The following is a 19,633-nucleotide window of genomic DNA, read 5'->3' on the forward strand; positions in this document are numbered from 1 at the left end:
CGGACATTTGTACGGAGCCTCCAAAGGGACATCAACTTTTGCTATGCAAGTTAGCCAATTGTTGCACTGCTGCGATTGGCGAACTTCCGTCGCAAAAGTCCGCTAGCTTAAATGCTATATAATGCGAATGTTTACAAGATGCTTAAACTTATTTAATTTCTCTTGACGTCCCTTTAGGGGCTACATAGAGGTGAGTAAATGAAACCAGTTTTATTATTTGTATTCTTTGTTGTTGAGACACTACTACTTCGCATGGAGCGCTAAGCTAAGTAGCGATGATGCTAATCGGTATCTTAAATGTCCCTTTGTAGCGTGTTTTGGAGAAGCATATTAGCACTCGAGTTAGTGTTTGATTGTAAAGTTGTCTCATTTCTTTTTATAGAGAAACCACACACATAAACCCAGGTTAGTCTCCTTTAAAGACAAACTCCCATTCAAACTGTAAATTGTCATACAAGAGAGTGTGCTTTGAAATTTGATTTGGAATGTATTTATGAACAACTGTTTGATAAAGAAAACTGATTCATTACATTACAGTCTGCCTCCACCCTATTCAATTTTGTTGTTTAGTTTGTTTTTTAAAGAAAACTAATGATTCATTGACTCAATTTAAATCAGCACTTTGCCCTCAAGAAAAGAAATGTCAATTAGCAGGTTTTTTTTTTTGTTTGTTTTTTTGAATGAACAAAATAATTGTTAGTTGCAGCCCTACATTTAAGCCTTTAACATTACAAACACATTTGAATCAACTAAACGCTTCCATGACGTGGAAGCAAGAATGACTCCAGTGTGACGTTCGTAAGCCTTGACTGCTTTTGGGCCAAACCCAGGCGGAAAACAGGAGCCCTACTGTTTTCACAAGTCAAGCACTTGTACTCACACGGAGGCGTGAGGCCCACTTTAGACACAAATGAATACAAATGTTTTTCGGGGTCCTAAAAATAGATTAATACGAACCAAGTGTCTATTTTTTAATCCGCCTTGCTTAGGTTGAGTGACCCAGAGTCAATTCGAGGGCTCGTCCAGTGGTATGAAAAAGTATCTGAACCTGTTGGCATTTCTCACATTTCTGCATAAAAATCACCATCAAATGTGTACTTTGTCAAAATCACACAGATGAAAAAACAGTGTCTGCTTTAACTAAAAACCACCAACCTTGAAAGGTTTTCTTATTTTTAATGAGGATAGTATGCAAGCAATGACAGAAGGGGGAAAATAATTAATTTGATATTTTGATATATATTGTCAACCATACGCTTCCTGTAGCTGCAGATCAGTCTGGCACATCGATCAGAACTAATCTTGGCCCATTCTTCTCTACAAAACTGCTGTAGTTCAGTCAGATTCCTCGGATGTCTGGCGTGAATTGCTGTCTTTAGGTCATGCCACAGCATCTCAATGGGGTTCAAGTCTGGACTTTAACTTGGCCACTCCAGAACGTGTATTTTGTTCTTCTGAAACCATTCTGAAGTTGATTTACTTCTGTGTTTTGGATCATTGTCTGGTTGCGGCATCCATCCTCTTTTTAGCTTCAACTGTCTGACAGATAGCCTTAGGTTTTCCTGCAAAACATCCTGATAAAATTTTGAATTCATTCTTCCATTAATGATTGCAAGTTGTCCAGGCCCTGAGGCAGCAAAACAGCCCCAAATCTTGATGCTCCCTCCACCATGCTTCGCGGTGGGAATGAGGTGTTGATGTTGGTGAGCTGTTCCATTTTTCCTCCACACATGACATTGTGTGCCAAACAATTCAACTTTGGTTTCATCAGGCCACAAAATATTTTGCCAAAACTTCTGTGGAGTGTCCAAGTGCCTTTTTGCGAACATTAAACATGCAACAATGTTTTTTTTAGACAGCTGTGGCTTCCTCCGTGGAATCTTCCCATGAACTCCCATAGTTTTACGTATAGTTGATGTCTGCACAGAGATATAGGACTGTGCCAGTGATTTCTGTAAGTCTTTAGCAGAAACTCTAGGGTTCTTTTTTACCTCTCTAAGTATTCTGCGCTGAACTCTTGATGTCATATTTGGTGGACGGCCACTCCTTGGGAGAAAAGCAACAGTGCCAAACTCTCTCCATTTGTAGACAACTTCTTTCAGACTTTTAGAGATGGTTTTGTATCGTTTCCCAGCTTTATACAAATCAACAATCCTGAATCCCAGGTCTTCAGACAGCTCTTTTGACCGAGCCATGATGCACATTAGACAATTCTTACCAGGTGTGTGTTTTATAGTGGGCAGGGCAGCTTTAAACCACTCATCAGTGATTGGGCATGCACCTGACTGTTTGGTGAAAATTGGTTTCAATCACTCCTTAAGTCTCCTTAGGCAGAGGGTTCACTTATTTCCCCCCTTCTGTCAATGTTTGCATGCTATCCTCATGAAAATAGGAAAATCTATAAATATTTTGGGTGGTTTTAGTTAAATTAGACACTTTTTTTCATCTGTGTGATTTTGACAAAGTTCAGATCACATTTGATGGTGGTTTTTATGCAGAAATGTGAGAAATTTCACAAGGTTCAGATTCTTTTTCATACCACTGTATGCTGTTTGGTATCGGCCTATCCGGACATGATACTGAAGAAAACTACACAAAATATGTTTTTCTTTTAATACTACATTTCATGAATGTAAAGTCATTTTATCATGTTTTAGATAGTGCTAAACTCACTGAAATTCAGAAGGACTGGGAGTTGCGAACAAACATCAAAGTCAAATTTTTTTGTTTCTTTTACAATAATGACGGTCCATTTTTTTCAATTCGCGTCTCAGACAAACACGTCATTCATGTCGCGACCCCTCCCCTTATTTCCTGTGCCCCTTTGACGCAGGTGCGCGTTCACGTTTAACGAGTGCGCGCCCGCTTTTAAAACTGTCGCAAGCGGAAAAAAGCTCGAACGGCAGCACCCCAACCGACGAAGATAAGCGAGCAAGATAGCGTACGTTCGATTTATGTACACTAAAGGGACTTAAACTACATTTTTGTCATCGAAGTTGGACTTTTTTTTGTGTTATTTTTAGCGTGTTTTAGCTTAGCATCGCTCTCCTCGTTTCATTCGAGGCGTTCACGGACATCGTTTGCATGAGACGACTGCGGCCAGGTGAGTTGACCGGCGAACTATTTTCAAGAAATTGAGGGTTTAAAATTTTTGTCGAAATGCTAAAAAGTATATATGTTTGTCGCAGATACTAAATAGCTAACCTTCTTCAACTTCAAGTCCGGGTATGTTTATCTGCGAGTTATTTGAACGCAACGCGTTATCTCTTCTACAGTTGAAATGGAGAAGTTTTATTTACACCAAAATATAACCCCTAGCAAAAAAGTGTGGAATCACCAGTCTCGGACGAGCACTCACTCAGACATTTAATCATGTAGAACAAACTCTGATAAAAACCTTAAAAAAATAACGAATTGTTTCAAAATTACACTACTTTATCATTCAGAAACACTAAAAGGAAGGAATAAAAAACATGGTGGTGGTCAGTAAATGTTACTTTCATGAGAAACAAACAAAGAAATAAAAATCAAAACACATCTCTAGTATTTAATAGCACCACATCTGGCTTTTATGACAGCTTGCAGTCTCTGAGGCATGGACTTGATGAGTATTCTTCATCAGTTTGGTGACAAATCTCTTTGATTGCAGTGGCCAGAGCATCCTTGCAGGTCTGAGCCTTGCTGTGGACCTTTTTTTTTTTTTCCAATTTCCACCACAGGATTTCAATTGGGTTGAGATCTGGGCTATTTGCAGGCCATGACATTGACTGGATGAGTCTTTAACAGCTTTAGCTCTGTGGTATGATGCATTGTCATCTTGGAAAATGACATATTTTCAATTGAAGGGATAAGAAAGCTGTCTAAAATTTCAATGTAAACTTGTGTATTTATTGAATATTTGACCACAGCCATCTCCCGAGTGCCGTTGCCTGACATGCAGCCCCATTTCATCGAGGGCTGAGGGAATTTTAATGTTTTCTTCAGGCAGTCGTCTTTGTAAATCTCACTGGAACGGCACCAAACAAAAGCTCCAGCATCATCACCTTGGCCAATGCAGGTTCTTGACTCATCACTGAAAATAACCTCTCCTTAGCCCATTACAGTCTTGCTCTTTTCTGTTTAAGTGTCAATGATAGTTTCCTTTTAGCTTTCCAGTATGAAAATCCCATTTCCTTTAGGCGATTTTGCACAGTTCTCTCAAATATCTCCAGCTTCCTCCCATTTCTTCATCTTTTTGTACATCTTCTGTTTTCAAGAGATATGGCTTTTAGTTGTTTGTCATGACGTTTGGATTTCTTCCTCGGTCTATCAGTACACTTTAACAACCTCGCCATGCTGTTTGTACTTGGTCCAGATTTTTGATACAGTTGACTGTGAACAGCCTACATCTTTGGCAACCATACGTGAAGTGTTTCCTTCTTTAAGAAGTTTGATAATCCTTTCCTCGGTTTCAAGAGACATCTCTCTTGTTGGAGCCATGATTCTTGTGAATCCACTTGGCTTCAGGCAGTCATCTTTGTAAATCTCACTGGAACGGCACCAAACAAAAGTTCCAGCATCATCCCCTTGTCAAGAGTCAAGAATCTGCGTTGGACAAGGTGTCAAGAGTCAAGAATCTGCGTTGCACTTTTGAACTAATTCATAATTTTTTCAAGCTTTTTATCGGAGTTTGTTCTACATGATAAAATGTCTGAGTGAGTGCTCGTCCGAGACTGGTGATTCCATACTTTTTCCTAGGGGTTGTACTGTCAATTTTGGTGTCAAAAAACGGAAGTTCTTTCACTGACCTTGGTGGTTTGTTGATTATGAAGTAAATAGAGGAGTTTATGTATGGAGGAAAATCACAAAATAATGCGTTTTGATGTGTACTTTTATTCATCATGCCTGGGTCAAACAAAATTAGTATCCAATCTGGAGAAAACGAATTCTTGTTTTGTTTGTCTTCAATATTGTGACATTCGCAGAAGCAGAGCATTGTTTGCAGAACCCAAATGTTTTGGAGATTTGGCTTAGAGGGATGCAGTCATTTCCTGCATCAGTCTCCACTAACAATGGTCAGGAATTTCAATCTGACCAGTTTTAAGAAGGGAGGTCGGAAGAATGTCGTGCCAAAGCTAAAGTGACACAATGGCTGAATGACTTGGAGTCTGGGAGACAATGTTGATGCAATGGTTACATAAGCCTCGAGGTACTTGAGGTCACGGAATGGCCTTAGAATGTTGCGTATCGATACAGGGATGGTTACCGCCTTCTGCGTGTATTTGATTCACTGACTTTCTTCCAGACAAGAGCAGTGAATGCAACTGCATCTGTAGGAGAAAGGCGGAAGACTTGGAGCGACTCAACTTCGATTGGGCGTCATGGCTCTTGGCTCGTTCCAGCTCATGCAGACGCTAAAGAACTCGCCCGCCGCGCTGCGCCGCCGTTTCCGCCGCGACCGCACAGAGTCGCTGTCCCACGGTGACCCGCTTTTTAAGGTCCACTACCTGGGGACCGAGAAGATCTTTTCCCTGGACAGGGAGCAGGCGCAGGACGCCATCGGCCGCCTGCTGGCGGGTGTCGCCGGCGGCAAAAAGCTGAGCAAGGACCACGCCCTGGTCGTGCGTCCACGCTACGTCGAGGTCAAGGAACTGAGCACGGGGCGGCAGCTCACCAAGACGTACCTGCAGGACATCGCGTACTGCGCCGCCGACGTCGATCGGCCTAATGTCTTCCTCTACATCTGCAAGCACCAAGGGCAGCAGCTGCAGTGCCGCGTGTTCTGGTGCGACAGGGCCGAGCGGGCGCGGGACATGACCGGCTGCTTGGCGCGCTCCTTTCAGCAGGCGATGAGCGACCGGCAGCGGGATGGCTTGGCCGCGCCGCCCGGCGCCGAGGAGTCCGCCGGCTCGCCGATCGCCAAGAGCTCCACGCTACCTGCCAGTCTGGGGAAAAGTAAGCAGTCTTGTGTTCGGCTACACCGACAGCAGCTACGTTTACGCGGACGCGCCCCGTTGGCAATGAACTAACCCGATCAAAATTATTCTCCGAACAAGAGGGTTAGTTTGTTAAACCTGGGCAATATGACAAAAAATGTTATTACTATAAAAGTTTTCTTATAAGTTGAAATCAATAATTGTCATGATAATTTTTTATTTCAAATTTGAAGTCTGATTTTTGCCTCTGAGCTAAAGTTGACAACACCAGATGCTGCTTTAACCAATCCAAAGATGCATGCATGGTGACAATGTACTACACAGCATTTCACAAATATGAGGAATATTGCACAAAATCTGAGGTAGACATGAAATCTCCAAAAATTAACCATAAATAGACAAACTAAATTTTAATTAACTCTCAGAAACATGCTAGCCTTTAGTGCATGAAGTCTTAAGGTGTCTGTCAATGTCAACAAAATAAATAGACAAAAGAAAATGTTCAGTTTCAAAAATTTGACAAATAACAAAAAAAACAAGACAGCCATTGCTTTAAAGGTTACAAGCCAGAAAAATAAGTGGCCACAGTATCAGGCTTTAGTACAACCCCTAGCAAAAAGTATGGAATCAACAGTCTCGGACGAGCACTCACTCAGACGTTTTATCACGTAAAACAAACTAAAATACTGAATTAGTTCAAAAGTGCTGTTTAGCATTCAGGAACACTAAAAGAAATGATTAAAAAAAAACATTGCGGTGGTCATTAAATGTTAATTTTATAGAGCAACTGCAGGGAAATATGCTTTAACAGTTTTAGCTCTATGGCCTGATGCGTTGTCATATTGGAAATTGACAAACATATTTTCGATTGAAGGCATAAGAAAACTGTCTAAAATTTAATGTAAACTTGTTCATTTATTGCAGATTTAACCACAGCTCCAATGTCTGCCTGACCATATCATCAAGGTCTGAGTGGAATTTTGATGTCTTCTTCAGGCAGTCATCTTTGTAAATCTCACTGGAACAGCACCAAACAAAAGTTCCAGCATCATCACCTTGTCCAATGCGGATTCTTTGCTCTCGACAAGAGTCCGAAGCGGATTCTTTGCTCTCGACAAGAGTCCGAAGCGGATTCTTTGCTCTCGACAAGGGTCCGAAGCGGATTCTTTGCTCTCGACAAGGGTCCGAAGCGGATTCTTTGCTCTCGACAAGGGTCCGAAGCGGATTCTTTGCTCTCGACAAGGGTCCGGTGCCGGCTCTCGGCTATCGACAAGGGTCCGGTGCCGGCTCTCGGCTATCGACAAGGGTCCGGTGCCGGCTCTCGGCTATCGACAAGGGTCCGGTGCCGGCTCTCGGCTATCGACAAGGGTCCGGTGCCGGCTCTCGGCTCTCGACAAGGGTCCGGTGCCGGCTCTCGGCTCTCGACAAGGGTCCGGTGCCGACTCTCGGCTCTCGACAAGGGTCCGGTGCCGGCTCTCGGCTATCGACAAGGGTCCGGTGCCGGCTCTCAACAAGGTTCAAGAATCTGCATCGATGCTGTAACTTTTGTTTGGTGCTGTTCCAATGAGATTTACAAAGATATACAAAGATGACTGCCTGAAGAAGACATCAAAATTCCCTCAGGGATGGTATGGTGGAAAATTTTTACCGTTTTGAAACTGTGACGTTTTCATCCCATGGTATACCTTAAAATCTGTAATCTGCACATGTCTAGTAGAGTATAAGAGTAGTCCTGATTCATTGTCTTTTCATGTCCAGTTCGCTGGAAGAAGAGAGGCTCGGTGTCCCGGAGCCCCCTCCGAGCCATCGCCAGGCGAGGGTCCTCCTCCGACAGCTGGAGTTGAGCCCCCCCCCTCAACCCCAACCGCAGGAAATAGTGAGTCATTTGTGAAGCCCTTTGTGCAAACATCGCTTTTACGGATTTTAATATTCCAAACGCTTGCGGTTTTGTGGAGCCCGCAACACTGGGAATGCTGTTACTTACCAACCCTGTACAGAGATGCCAGTGTCCCCTTTCCCTAAATGCATCATGAGTACAATTTACGCTAAGTATTTCACATTTGAAATATTTTAACTGAACTTTTTTTCACCCATGTGCCACTAAAGGTATTTGTTTCTGAATGTTGTCCTGACAAATAGCACACAAGTGCCTGCTTTTTTTTTTTTTTTAATTGCTGTTTTTTTTATCTAATGGTGTACATATTTAATGATATATGTATTAAAATGATTTTATACACGTTTAAGGGTCGTCACGTGCTTGCAAAGGCAAATATTGCTTCTTGCTTCAAATGTTACATTTAGCCTGTAGTGTCAAGGGTCAATGCTGGGGGCCAAAATGTTCCTGGGGTTTTTTCCTGCTCGGTCATGTGACAATTTTCCCAGGGTTTGCTTAGTGATATTGCCTTAACCCTTCGAATATCCACATGCCGCCAAGGTGGCAGTGCGTTTTCGCAGAACCTGACGTTCGACGGGGAAGTTCAACGTCACATGCTAATAGTGTGCATTTGTCACATATCTGTTCTATATCACCCAAACTGAATAATTTACAATATTGTACAATGTAATGAAACAGAAAAACAAGCTCTTTTCATCCTTCAGCTGGGAATTAGTAGACGTTTGAAGTGGGAGGGTGGCAGCGAATGAACGAATGTTCATTCGCTGCCACCCTCCCACTTCAAACGAATCGGACGTCTATGGCTGGCAACAGCAGCCAATGAGTTTATTGCTGTTTATTTTCAGTCACTTCCTGTTGATTTTGGGTTACAGAACAGGAAGTGACCCGGGAATGACTAGGCAGTGACTCTAACTCAATAGGAAATTACTTGTAAATGGACAGAAATGACCCAAAAATTGGAATGACCGCGCAGCAGGGCCGAGAATGAAAAGTGGTATTTGTATTTGTTATGTCAAAATGGATTTTGCCATGTGGCGAATATTTTGCCATGTGGCAATATGGATTTTTTTTGCCCCAAAAAATACCACATGGCAAAATCCATTTTGCCACATGGCAAAATAAAATGCCGCATGGCAAAATCCAACTGACAAAAAAAAAAAATGACACATGGCAAAATCTATTTTTCCATGTGGCATTTTTTTTGCCACTTAGCAAAATAAATTTTGCCATGCAGCACTTTTTTACCATGTGGCAAAATGGATTTGCCATGGCACTTTTTTGCCATGTGGCAAAATGGATTTTGCCATGTTTTTTTTTTTTTGCCATGTGGCAAAATGGATTTTTTTGCCATGTGGCAAAATGGATTTTTATGACCCAAAAAAATACCACATGGCAAAATCCATTTTGACACATGGCAAAAAAGGCCACATGGCAAAATCCATTGCGCCACATGGCAAAAGCCATTGCGCCACATTGCAAAAGCCATTGCCATGTGACTTTTTTTTGTTTTTGTTTTTTGCCATTTGGCAAAATGGATTTTTTTGCCATGTGGCAATATGGATTTTTTTTGCCCCAAAAAATACCACATGGCAAAATGGATTTTTTTTTGCCCCAAAAAATACCACATGGCAAAATCCATTTTGCCACATGGCAAAATAAAATGCCACATGGCAAAATCCAAGTGACCAAAAAAAAAAAAAAAATGACACATGGCAAAATCTATTTTTCCATGTGGCATTTTTTTTGCCACTTGGCAAAATTTTGCCATGCAGCACTTTTTTTGCCATGTGGCAAAATGGATTTTGCCATGTGCCATTTTTTTTCTTCTTTTTTGCCATGTGGCAAAATGGATTTGCCATGGAACTTTTTTTGCCATGTGTCACAATGGATTTTGCCACATGGGGAAAAAGTGCCGCATGGCAAAATTTATTTTGCCACGTGACAAAAAAAAAAATGACACATGGCAAAATCCATTTTGACATGACAAATACCACTTTTCATTCTAGGCCCTGCTGCGGTCAGATTTTTGGGGCCTTTCTGTTCATTTACAGGTAAATTCCATTTTGCCACGTGGCAAAAAAAAAAAAATGCCACATGGCAAAATCCATTTTGACAATTGGCAAAAAAATGTTGTGTGGCTAAAAAGTGCCAAATGGCAAAATTTGCTTTAGGTGTCAAATTCGCCTCTTGTAGGACGTTTCGCCGGTGTAGCACATTTTGGAAGAACACAGATCCCCCCCCCCCTACCCTCGTCTCATCTCATCCCGTCTTTCCAGTTCGTTTTGCTGTTCCTGCTCGTTTTGTGAAATATCGACAGTGCTGCCAGGTTCATAAATGTTCCTCTCGAGTTCATGTTTATGTCGCTGGAGTCATTCTCTGGCTCGGCAGCGTAACCATGTGACGTCATCACCCTGCGACGTCAACAACAATGGCAACCTTAAACTAATTTTACAAGTTGTATAAAAACAAAAACATCAAGAGGGGTTTTAATATCAAATTTTTAAAATTCATAATTTTCATCTTTTAAGGTCAGGTCTTTCTGTGAGACATTTTAACTGGGAAGGTCGAATAAACATGAACTAAAAATGAAAAAAAGAGTGTGGATAATTGGGCATGCTTTTATTGAGGTGGATAAATCAACTGCAATTTTTTTGTGTGTGAAAAATGCCTGGCCCGGTCATTGGAAGGGTTCAAGTACAATTTCAAAGATTATTTTCAGTCTTGAGTTCATGAAGATGGCTCTTTCTCGGCAACTGTCCTTTTAAGCCGCTGCAACTCCAGTAGGGTTTGGACATGAAGACGCCTGAGAGGTTTCACCTCCTCCAGCACTGGAGATTTGGAATTCCAGTTTTAGAATTTGACAAAGCGGAATAGCCAAGCGATTACCTTTGTCGTAGTGCAGCTCGTCGCGGTTGCCGCAGACGGCGTACGTCTCCAGAAAGTTGAGCAGCGCCCCGGTGGCGAGGAAGCGCTCTGGCACGGGAAGACTTTGGATGTAGCGTGTGTCCAAGGCGAACGGGTTGGATGGGAAAGGCACCATGCATAGACACACGAGCTCGCTGACCACATCCCACACGCGAATACCTGCGTGGATGAAAAACTCCCAAAAAAACTTGAAATGATCAGAATTAGTGCCGCGAAAAAAGCTCTGAAATTTTGCTGCTTCGAGTATTCGTTTGACTAGAGTAGCGTTGTAATAGTTTGTTTTGAAAGTGTTTGCATTTAGTTTGATTTTAGGTGGATACACTGGCCTCTAGTGGCAAAAGTGAATCTGATATATGTAACATTGCTGAATCCAGCTGCTCCCTGTTAAGACCAATACAAGGTTGTATGTTTTTGTTTGAGCTAATATTTTTTCTGCATTCATAATTTAGAGATATATTTTACGTTTTTTTTTTTTTTTGTAGGAATATGAGTTTGAACAATTTTTGAAGAGCGTTGTAAAAAAAAGAAAAAGCATTTAAGCAAGTGGACTTTTGTTATCCAATTGTTCTTTTGTTGTACTTAGATCATTTATTTTGATGCCAATTTACTTGGATTCCATTGAGGCATATGTAAGTCGATGACCCTTGATGACCATGGAAGGCCAAATTTCCCATTCATGTTTAAAGGCAAAAAAAACAATGTCCCCAAATCAACAGGAAATGACCAGATATCAATAGGACATGTCCCCAAAATCAACAGGAAATTACCTGATATGTCCAGGACATGTCCCCAAATGACCTGATATGTCCAGGACATGTCCCCAAATGACCTGATATGTCCAGGACATGTCCCCAAATGACCTGATATATCCAGGACATGTCCCCAAATGACCTGTTATGACCAGGACATGTCCCCAAATGACCTGTTATGACCAGGACATGTCCCCAAATGACCTGATATGACCAGGACATGTCCCCGGAATATCCCCAAATTACCTGATATGACCAGGACATGTCCCTGAAATGTCCCCAAATAACCTGATATGACCAGAACATGTCCCCAAATTACATATTATGACCAGGACATGTCCCTGAAATGTCCAAAAATGAACTGTTATGCCCAGGACATGTCCCCAAATGACCTGATATGACCAGGACATGTCCCCAAATTACATGTTATGACCAGGACATGTCCCCGAAATGTCCAAAAATGACCTGTTATGCCCAGGACATGTCCCCAAATGACCTGATATGACCAGGACATGTCCCCAAATTACATGTTATGACCAGGAAATATCCCCCAAATGTCTCCAAATGACCTGATATCAACAGTACGTGTCCCCCAAATGTCCCCAAATCAACCTGGGCGCGGCTAAGGTCTGTATCTCCACACAGCAAAGCCCCATAATAGTTTCTCCATAAATTGCAGTTTCTCATTAATATTTTTTATACCATTTGAGGCTAAACTCTTGTATTTTAATATATTTTCATATGAAAGTGCAATTCTGCATAGTTTGAAGAAACATTTTACATCTCCTTAAAATATATTCTGCAATGTATTAAATGTTCCTAATCCGATCACTCTATTGATTGAACTAACTAGGTGATAGATTAATCGTCTACTAAAATAATCGATAACTGCAGCCCGAATCAGAATCATTTCTCCACTTGGTTTCCATACCTCGGGTCTGCCAGTCTGTGATGGACTTCAGTTTCATAGGCGTGTCTCTGACCATGGAGTCCGTGCCCTGGATACTGACCAGGCGCTCGTGGTTGGAGCGAATCCAAGCGTGAGGTCGCCCGTACTTCACGTAGCCAGCCAGTAGAAACAGGGTGCAGTTCACCTCCTTTTCGGCAGAGATGGGTAGAGGAGCCAAAAAATTTTAAAGTGTTAGGAATTTAAAATATATTTGCAGTAGTGCTGCCACGATTAATCGATAAACTCGAGAAATTAGATTAGAAAAAAGCTTCGAATAAAATTTTGCTGTTTCAAGGATTTGTTGAATGAGAATGGCGTAATGGTTTGTTCTGAAAGTGTTTGCATTTAGTTTTATTGCTTTTGGGCCTATACACTGCCCTTTAGTGGCAACAGTGAATATTCCATAACTGGTCTAACATGGCTGAATCCAGCAGCTCCCTGTTAAGACCAACATAAGGTAAGTTTTTGTTTGAGCTAATATGTTTGTATATGCATCCGTTATGTTTTTAGATGTATATTTAGCTGTTTTTGTGGGAATATGTGTTTGAACAATTTGTTAAAGGCATTGTAAAACAAAAAAGCATTTAGGCTAGCGAACTTTTACGACACAATTTAGCTAATTGTTCTTTTGTTGTATGTAGACCTTCATTGATTATTTTTTTAATATAATTTGAAGCTAAGATTAGGTTTTTCAATGCATTTATTGCTTTTGTGAAATAAAAATACAATTCTGAATGGTTTGAAGACACACTCAGGAATTTTGTGTATTCGCATTTAATGCTCGTTTGAAAGTGTAATCTTAGTAAGCCAAAATAAATACTATTGCAAGCATAAACACTTGTTTGTTTTGACATATGCTAAAAATTTATTCTGCAATACATTAAATATTTGTAATCCAATTACTTGATTAGTCGAACTAACTAATCAATAGATTAATCGATTACCTAAATAACGATAGCTTTGATCAGGCATCTGTTTGGGCAACTGTGGCTGCCGCCGACAGATAGTAGGACACCAGAAGGACCCTGCAGCAGCTGGAAGGAAGGCTGCTACAGGGAGCTTCAGGCTTGCCTGTTTTGTAAATATTGTATGATTATTTGGGGGGATTTTGCCATGTGACATTTTTTTGTCATGTGGCAAAATGGATTTTTTTGCCATGTGGCAAAATGGATTTTTTTTGCCCCCAAAAAAATACCACATGGCAAAATAAAATGCCAAATGGCAAAAGCCATTGCGCCGCATGGCAAAAGCCATTGCCATGTGTTTTTTTTTTTTTTTTGCCATTTGGCAAAATGGATTATTTTGCCGTGTGGCATTTTTTTTGCCTTGTGGCGAAATGGATTTTTTTTTTGCCCCAAAAAATACCACATGGCAAAATCCATTTTGCCACATGGCAAAATCCAAGTGACAAAAAAAAAAAATGACACATGGCAAAATCTATTTTTCCATGTGGCATTTTTTTGCCACTTGGCAAAATCAATTATGCCATGCGGCACTTTTTTGCCATGTGGTAAAATGGATTTGCCATGGCACTTTTTTGTCATGTGTCAAAATTGATTTTGCCACATGGCAAAAAAAAAAAAAAAAAAAAAGCCACATGGCAAAATCCTTTTTGCCACATGTGAAAAAAAAAGCCACATGGCAAAATCCATTTTGCCATATGGCAAAAAAAAAAAAAAAAAAGCCACATGGCAAAATCCTTTTTGCCACATGTGAAAAAAAAATGACACATGGCAAAATCCATTTTGACATGACAAATACCACTTTTCATTCTCGGCCCTGCTGCGGCCATGCAGATTTTCGGGGCCTTTCTGTTCATTCCCAGGTAAATTCCATTTTGCCACATGGCAAAAAAAAAATGCCACACGGCAAAATCAATTTTGCCACATGGCAGAAAAAATGTCATGTGGCAAAAAAGTGCCACATGGCAAAATTGATTTTGCTTAAGGTGTCAAATTCGCCTCTTTTTCTGACGTTTCGCCGGTGTAGCACATTTTGGAAGAACAGTGTTTTTTGTTTTTTTCCCCCTACCCTCGTCTCATCCCGTCTTTCCAGTTCGTTTTGCTTTTATTGCTCGTTTTGTGAAGTATCGACAGTGCTGCCATGTTCATTAATGTTCCTCTCGAGTTCATGTTTATGTCGCTAGAGTCATACTCTGGCCTCTAATAAATATATAGGTGTATATATTTATATAACCTGATAACAAAAGGTTTTGAGACTGGCGATTCCATACTTTTTGCTAGGAGTTGTAGAAGCTCGGTGTAAAAAAAAGCCATCTCTTACAGGTACTGCCATTTCTTGCTCGCTCGGGGAAGCTGGCAGTAGATGCTCCTTACTGCTGAAATCCCTGAGGGCAAAATATGAACAGATGTACTCAAATGCCAGTTCCGCCAGATCCCAAACCTGGGCGGTTCAGTCCACGTACTTGGCGGTTTCGGCACGTATCGGACAGGCTCGCGTCTCAGGTGCTGGCGAACCGGCCGAGCTGGCCAGGCTGGGAGAGCTGCTACTTGGTGAGGAACCGTCACTGCTGCCGGACGTGCTGGACGATGCTCGGGACACGGCGAAGCCCGGGGAGCGCCAACCCTGAGTGATGCGTATCAAAGAGACTTACTCATAAAAATCACCGCTGTGTATTTAAGGCCTGTCTGTCATTTTAGATCTGCGTGACTTGCGCAATGTGTCTTTTCGACCTTTCAAGGTGACTGACCAGATCTTCGTTGACGACTGTCAGCAGCAACTCCTCTTTGCCTCTCAACCAAGGCTGGAAATACTTAAAACCCTAGGAGGGTACAAGACGAGCGCTGAAAGGTTTCATATTTAGTTAATGTGCAAACAGTACTGTAGGATAAACACCTGCAAAGATCCAAGTAAGGCCAGGTCAGCTAAAAAATGCTGAAGCTTCCTCCGCTGCTCCTTCTCTCGTTTCTAAAGAAATTAAATTTCACGTTAATTTAGTCGGGCTAAAAAATATACATAGTGATCCCTCGCTACTTTTTTTAAAGACTTCAAAGCGCCGCATGCGTCAATCATTGTTTAACTTGTTAAACAATTGCTGTGGCAACTCATTGTAAGTGAGCATCTTGAGTGGACTAACTTGATTTAAGACAAGCATTTTTCTACTTAAAAATAATTAGGTGGGACAGTAACATGTTCAAAACTTTATATATGGCGGGAAACATGGATGTAATATCTCGTTAAAATCATGGCGTCTTTAATTATGATCTCTCATGCTCTCACCTCCAGTTCGGGTTTGGCTGTTTGAAAAAAAGTTGTTTTTCCAAAAATGCCCTCCTGTTCAAAAATCCCCCCCCCACCCCCCCCCCCCCCCAAAATTGAGATTTTAAGTAGGGCTGTCAAAATTAGCGCGTTAACGGGCGGTAATTAATTTTTTTAATTAATCATGTTAAAATATTGTACATGCCCCGCTCAAACATTAAAATGACAGCACAGTGAAATGTGTACTTGTGTTTTTCGGAGTTTTGTCGCCCTCTGCTGGCGCTTGGGTGCGACTGATTTTATAGGCCTCAGCACCCATGAGCATTGTGTAAGTAATTATTGATATCAACAATGGCGGGCTACTAGTTTATTTTTTTATGGAAAATTTTCCAAATTTTATTAAAACAAAAACATTAAGAGGGGTTTTAATATAAAACTTGTACGAACATTTATCTTTTAAGAACTACAAGTCTTTCTATCCATGGATCACTTTAACAGAATGTTAATAATGGTAATGCCATCTTGTTGATTTATTGCTATAATAAACAAATACAGTACTTATGTACCGTATATTGAATGTATATATCCATCTTGTGTCTCATCTTTCCATTCCAACAATAATTTACAGAAAAATATGGCATATTTTATAGATGGTTTGAATTGCGATTAGTTGCGATTAATTAATTTTGAAGCTGTAATTAACTCGATTAAAAATTTTAATCGTTTGACACCCCTAATTTTAAGCTTTCCAATGATGATCGGACAATTTTGAAATTTGGCCAAATTGGGGGTCTCAAAGTGGAACTTGTAGTCTCATAGTTTTCCGCCATATATATTTATTAAAATATATACATTTTTTTAAATTACTGTAATGTTGGCACTATAAGCCGCCACCCACCAAATTCAACATGAAAATGACTTTTGTTCACAGATAAGCCGCACAGGAATATAAGCCGCAGATGTCCTCACTGTATTATGGGATAATTACACCAAAAGATATTACCGTAATTTTCGCACTATAAGGTGCACCTGACTATAAGCTGCAACCCACCAAATGTGACACAAAAACGGCATTTGTTCATAGATAGGCCGCACTGGACTATAGGCCGCAGCTGTCCTCACTGTATTATGGGATATTTACACCATAATATATTAACCGGTAACACTTCATTAGACTGCAGGATCATACGACGGTCAGAAGACCAAATGAACCACCATGAAGCTTTGAACCAATTGGCTGCAAAGCTTCATTGCTTCAAGAACCTTCATTTGGCCATCACTGCTCCCTTGGGGGAGACAGTCAATCTCTTCTGCAACCTGCTGTCAACACTGTTGTTGTCCAACATGCCTCCTAGCATGCATTGCAGCACAACAGATGTAAATAACAATCAAAATTCATGTTCTGTGCTAATTATTTATTCATTTATTGTTCCAGTTGCTTCATTATTGCTAGTTATGTTATTTGGTAACACTTTGACAGTGGCGCCATGAGACTGTCATTATGACATGAAACTGTCATGGGCATTAATGAATGCTTATAACAGATGTCATTTAGTGTTATTCGGCAAATCATCTCACTTTTGAATGGATGTAAAAGATCTGAGCTGGACATAAATGGAGTTAGTAACATAATTTGCCAGATGACACTTAATGACATCTGTCGTAAGCATTCAGTAATGCCCATGATAGTGTCATGTCATAATTATGACTGTCTTATGACACTGCTGCCAAATAAAGTGTTACCAAACACCATAACAAGCAATTAATGAAACAACTGGAACAGTAACTGAATAAATAATTAGCACAGAACATGAATTTTGATTGTTATTTACATCTATAGTGCTGCAATGAATGCTAGGAGGCATATGTTGCCTATTAAAAAAAAAAACAACAAATAAGCCTCACTGGACTATAATCCGCAGGATTCAAAATGAAGGAAAAAAGTAACGGCTTATAGTCCGAAAATTACAGTAACCTTTAACACTTTGACAGCGGCATCACAAGAACAAATGAACCACCATGAATTAATTGCTTCAAAAAGCTTCATTTGGCCATCACTGCTCCCTTTGGGGAGACAGTCAACCTCTGCTGCCACCTGCTGTCAAACGGTTGTCATCCAACATGCCTCCTAGCATGCATTGCAGCGCTACAGATGTAAATAATCAAATTTCATGTTTTGTGCAAATTATTTCTTCAGTTACTGTTCCAGTTGTTTCATTAATTGCTAGCTATGGTATTTGGTAACACTTTACATGACAGTGGCGCCATAACACTGTCATTAGACAATCATAATTATGACATGACACTGTCATGAGCATTAATGAATGCTTATAACTGATGTCATTTAGTGTCATCCGACAAATTATCTCACTTTTGAATGGATGTAAAAGCTCTGACAGGACATAAATGGAGTTAGTGACATAATTTGCCGGAATATAGTTAATGACATCTGTCATAAGCATTCAGTAATGTCCATGAAAGTGTGATGTCATAATTATGATTGTCACTGTAAAATAGTGTTACCAAATACCATAACTAGCAATTAATGAAAAAAACTAGAACACTAACTGAATAATTCACAATCATAAGACAATCACAATAATGTCATGACACTGTCTTACGATTGTTACTGTTAAATAGTTGCCAAATACAATAACTCGCAATTAATGAAACAACTGGAACAGTAACTGAAGAAATAATTCACACAGAAAATGAATTTTGATTACTATTCACATCTGTAGCGCTGCAATGCATGCTCAGAGGCATGTTGGACGACAACACTGTTGACAGCAGATGGCAGCAGAGGTTGACTGCCTCCTCCAAGGGAGCAATGATGGCCAAATGAAGCTTCTTGAAGCAATGAAGCTTTGCAGCCAATTGCTTCAAAGCTGCATGGCGGTTCATTTGGTCTTATGATGCTTCTTATGACAGTTGCCATTTAGTGTCATCCGGTGAATTATCTCACTTTTGAACGGATGTAAAAGTTAGTCACATGATTAGCCGGATGACACTTAATGACATCTGTTATAAGCATCCAGTAATGCCCATGATAGTGTCATGCCATAATTATGACGGTCTTATGACACCACTGTCATATAAAGTGTTACCTATTAACACGAATAAATCAACAAATAAGAAGCACTGGACTATAAGGTGCAGGATTCAAAATGAAGGGAAAAAGTTGCAGTTCATAGTCTGAAAATTACTGAAAACATGTATTGGATTTAACTCTTTCCAATGCTATATCAGAATAAATTCACTGAACAACCTGTATTTTTTTTTGTTTTGTTTTATTTTTGTTTTTTTGAATGAAGGGGCGGTAATTCGCGGTTTTTCACTTATCGCGGTGGGTTCTGGTCCTCATTAACCGCGAAAAACGAGGGATTACTGCATATATTTAAGCATTTGGGGCTTTTTCACCTTGCATACAATTCGGAAAATACACCTATACACGAAACATGATCTAAAACGTGTAAACAAATGACCCACGATCTAGGAAAATTCACCTATACACCAAACATTATCTAAAACGTGTAAACAAATGACCCACAACCGTGAATACCGCTCCAAGATGGCGGTCAAACTACGGCGTTGTGAGCAAATGCAGTTGTTTGGTAGTATTTTAGTTCTAATACGACAAAAAAATATTCACATTTAACAAAAATAATAATAATCGTTCAAGCAGTAGATGCAAAATGAAGCGACGTTTCAGCTAAAAGCATCCCGGCAACGCCCCCTTATGTGATTCATTCAAAATTCAGGGACGATTTATCTAAAAACGCAATGCAAATTCTTCGTATTTATTAATAGCTTCGTATATTAATTGGCGACGACAAAAAAAAAAAAAAAAGACTTCATGACTTACACTTACGCTTGTCATCGTCGTTTTTCCACACTGCAGTTGTTTCTCAGTGATGACGTTCAGGACAGCAGCGCCCTCTAGAGGTTATGCACAATATAGTATTAATTCGCGCGCATGAAA

General features: G+C 40.4%; 2 protein-coding genes across 3 annotated transcripts; one reads left to right on the top strand and one right to left on the bottom strand.

Annotated features, from left to right (window-relative positions):
* The first annotated feature begins 1,607 nt into the window (after window positions 1–1,607).
* si:dkey-19b23.8 (uncharacterized) lies at window positions 1,608–8,158 on the top strand. The gene is made up of 3 exons (XM_057853586.1): window positions 1,608–3,103; window positions 5,285–5,934; window positions 7,674–8,158. Exons 2-3 carry the CDS (start codon window positions 5,361–5,363, stop codon window positions 7,757–7,759), a joined length of 660 nt encoding a protein of 219 aa, XP_057709569.1. The 5' UTR covers window positions 1,608–3,103; window positions 5,285–5,360; the 3' UTR covers window positions 7,760–8,158.
* A 1,920-nt stretch (window positions 8,159–10,078) lies between these two features.
* si:dkey-19b23.7 (uncharacterized) lies at window positions 10,079–19,586 on the bottom strand. Of its 2 annotated transcripts, none has more exons than XM_057853774.1 (8): window positions 19,523–19,586; window positions 15,289–15,360; window positions 15,143–15,214; window positions 14,858–15,018; window positions 14,716–14,779; window positions 12,415–12,580; window positions 10,696–10,893; window positions 10,079–10,637 (listed from the first exon to the last, which is right to left on the bottom strand). In XM_057853774.1, the coding sequence occupies exons 1-8, from the start codon at window positions 19,529–19,531 to the stop codon at window positions 10,537–10,539; spliced, it is 843 nt and encodes a 280-aa protein (XP_057709757.1). In that variant the 5' UTR covers window positions 19,532–19,586; the 3' UTR covers window positions 10,079–10,536. The 2 variants fall into 2 exon arrangements, with proteins under 2 accessions (XP_057709757.1, XP_057709756.1); XM_057853773.1 differs by having other exon boundaries at window positions 19,517–19,570.
* Between the last annotated feature and the right edge of the window lie 47 nt (window positions 19,587–19,633).

This window comes from Corythoichthys intestinalis, chromosome 13 (assembly GCF_030265065.1).
Source record: "Corythoichthys intestinalis isolate RoL2023-P3 chromosome 13, ASM3026506v1, whole genome shotgun sequence".
Classification (NCBI taxonomy): Eukaryota; Metazoa; Chordata; class Actinopteri; order Syngnathiformes; family Syngnathidae; genus Corythoichthys; species Corythoichthys intestinalis.

Coding starts and splice junctions, on each gene's coding strand:
- si:dkey-19b23.8 (XM_057853586.1), top strand. CDS start 5,361: ATGGCTCTTGGCTCGTTCCAGCTCATGCAGACGCTAAAGAACTCGCCC. Junction 5,935..7,673: donor ACCTGCCAGTCTGGGGAAAA/GTAAGCAGTCTT, acceptor TTTCATGTCCAG/TTCGCTGGAAGAAGAGAGGC.
- si:dkey-19b23.7 (XM_057853773.1), bottom strand. Junction 15,019..15,142: donor CAGTCGTCAACGAAGATCTG/GTCAGTCACCTT, acceptor CGCATCACTCAG/GGTTGGCGCTCCCCGGGCTT. Junction 14,780..14,857: donor ATACGTGCCGAAACCGCCAA/GTACGTGGACTG, acceptor TTTTGCCCTCAG/GGATTTCAGCAGTAAGGAGC.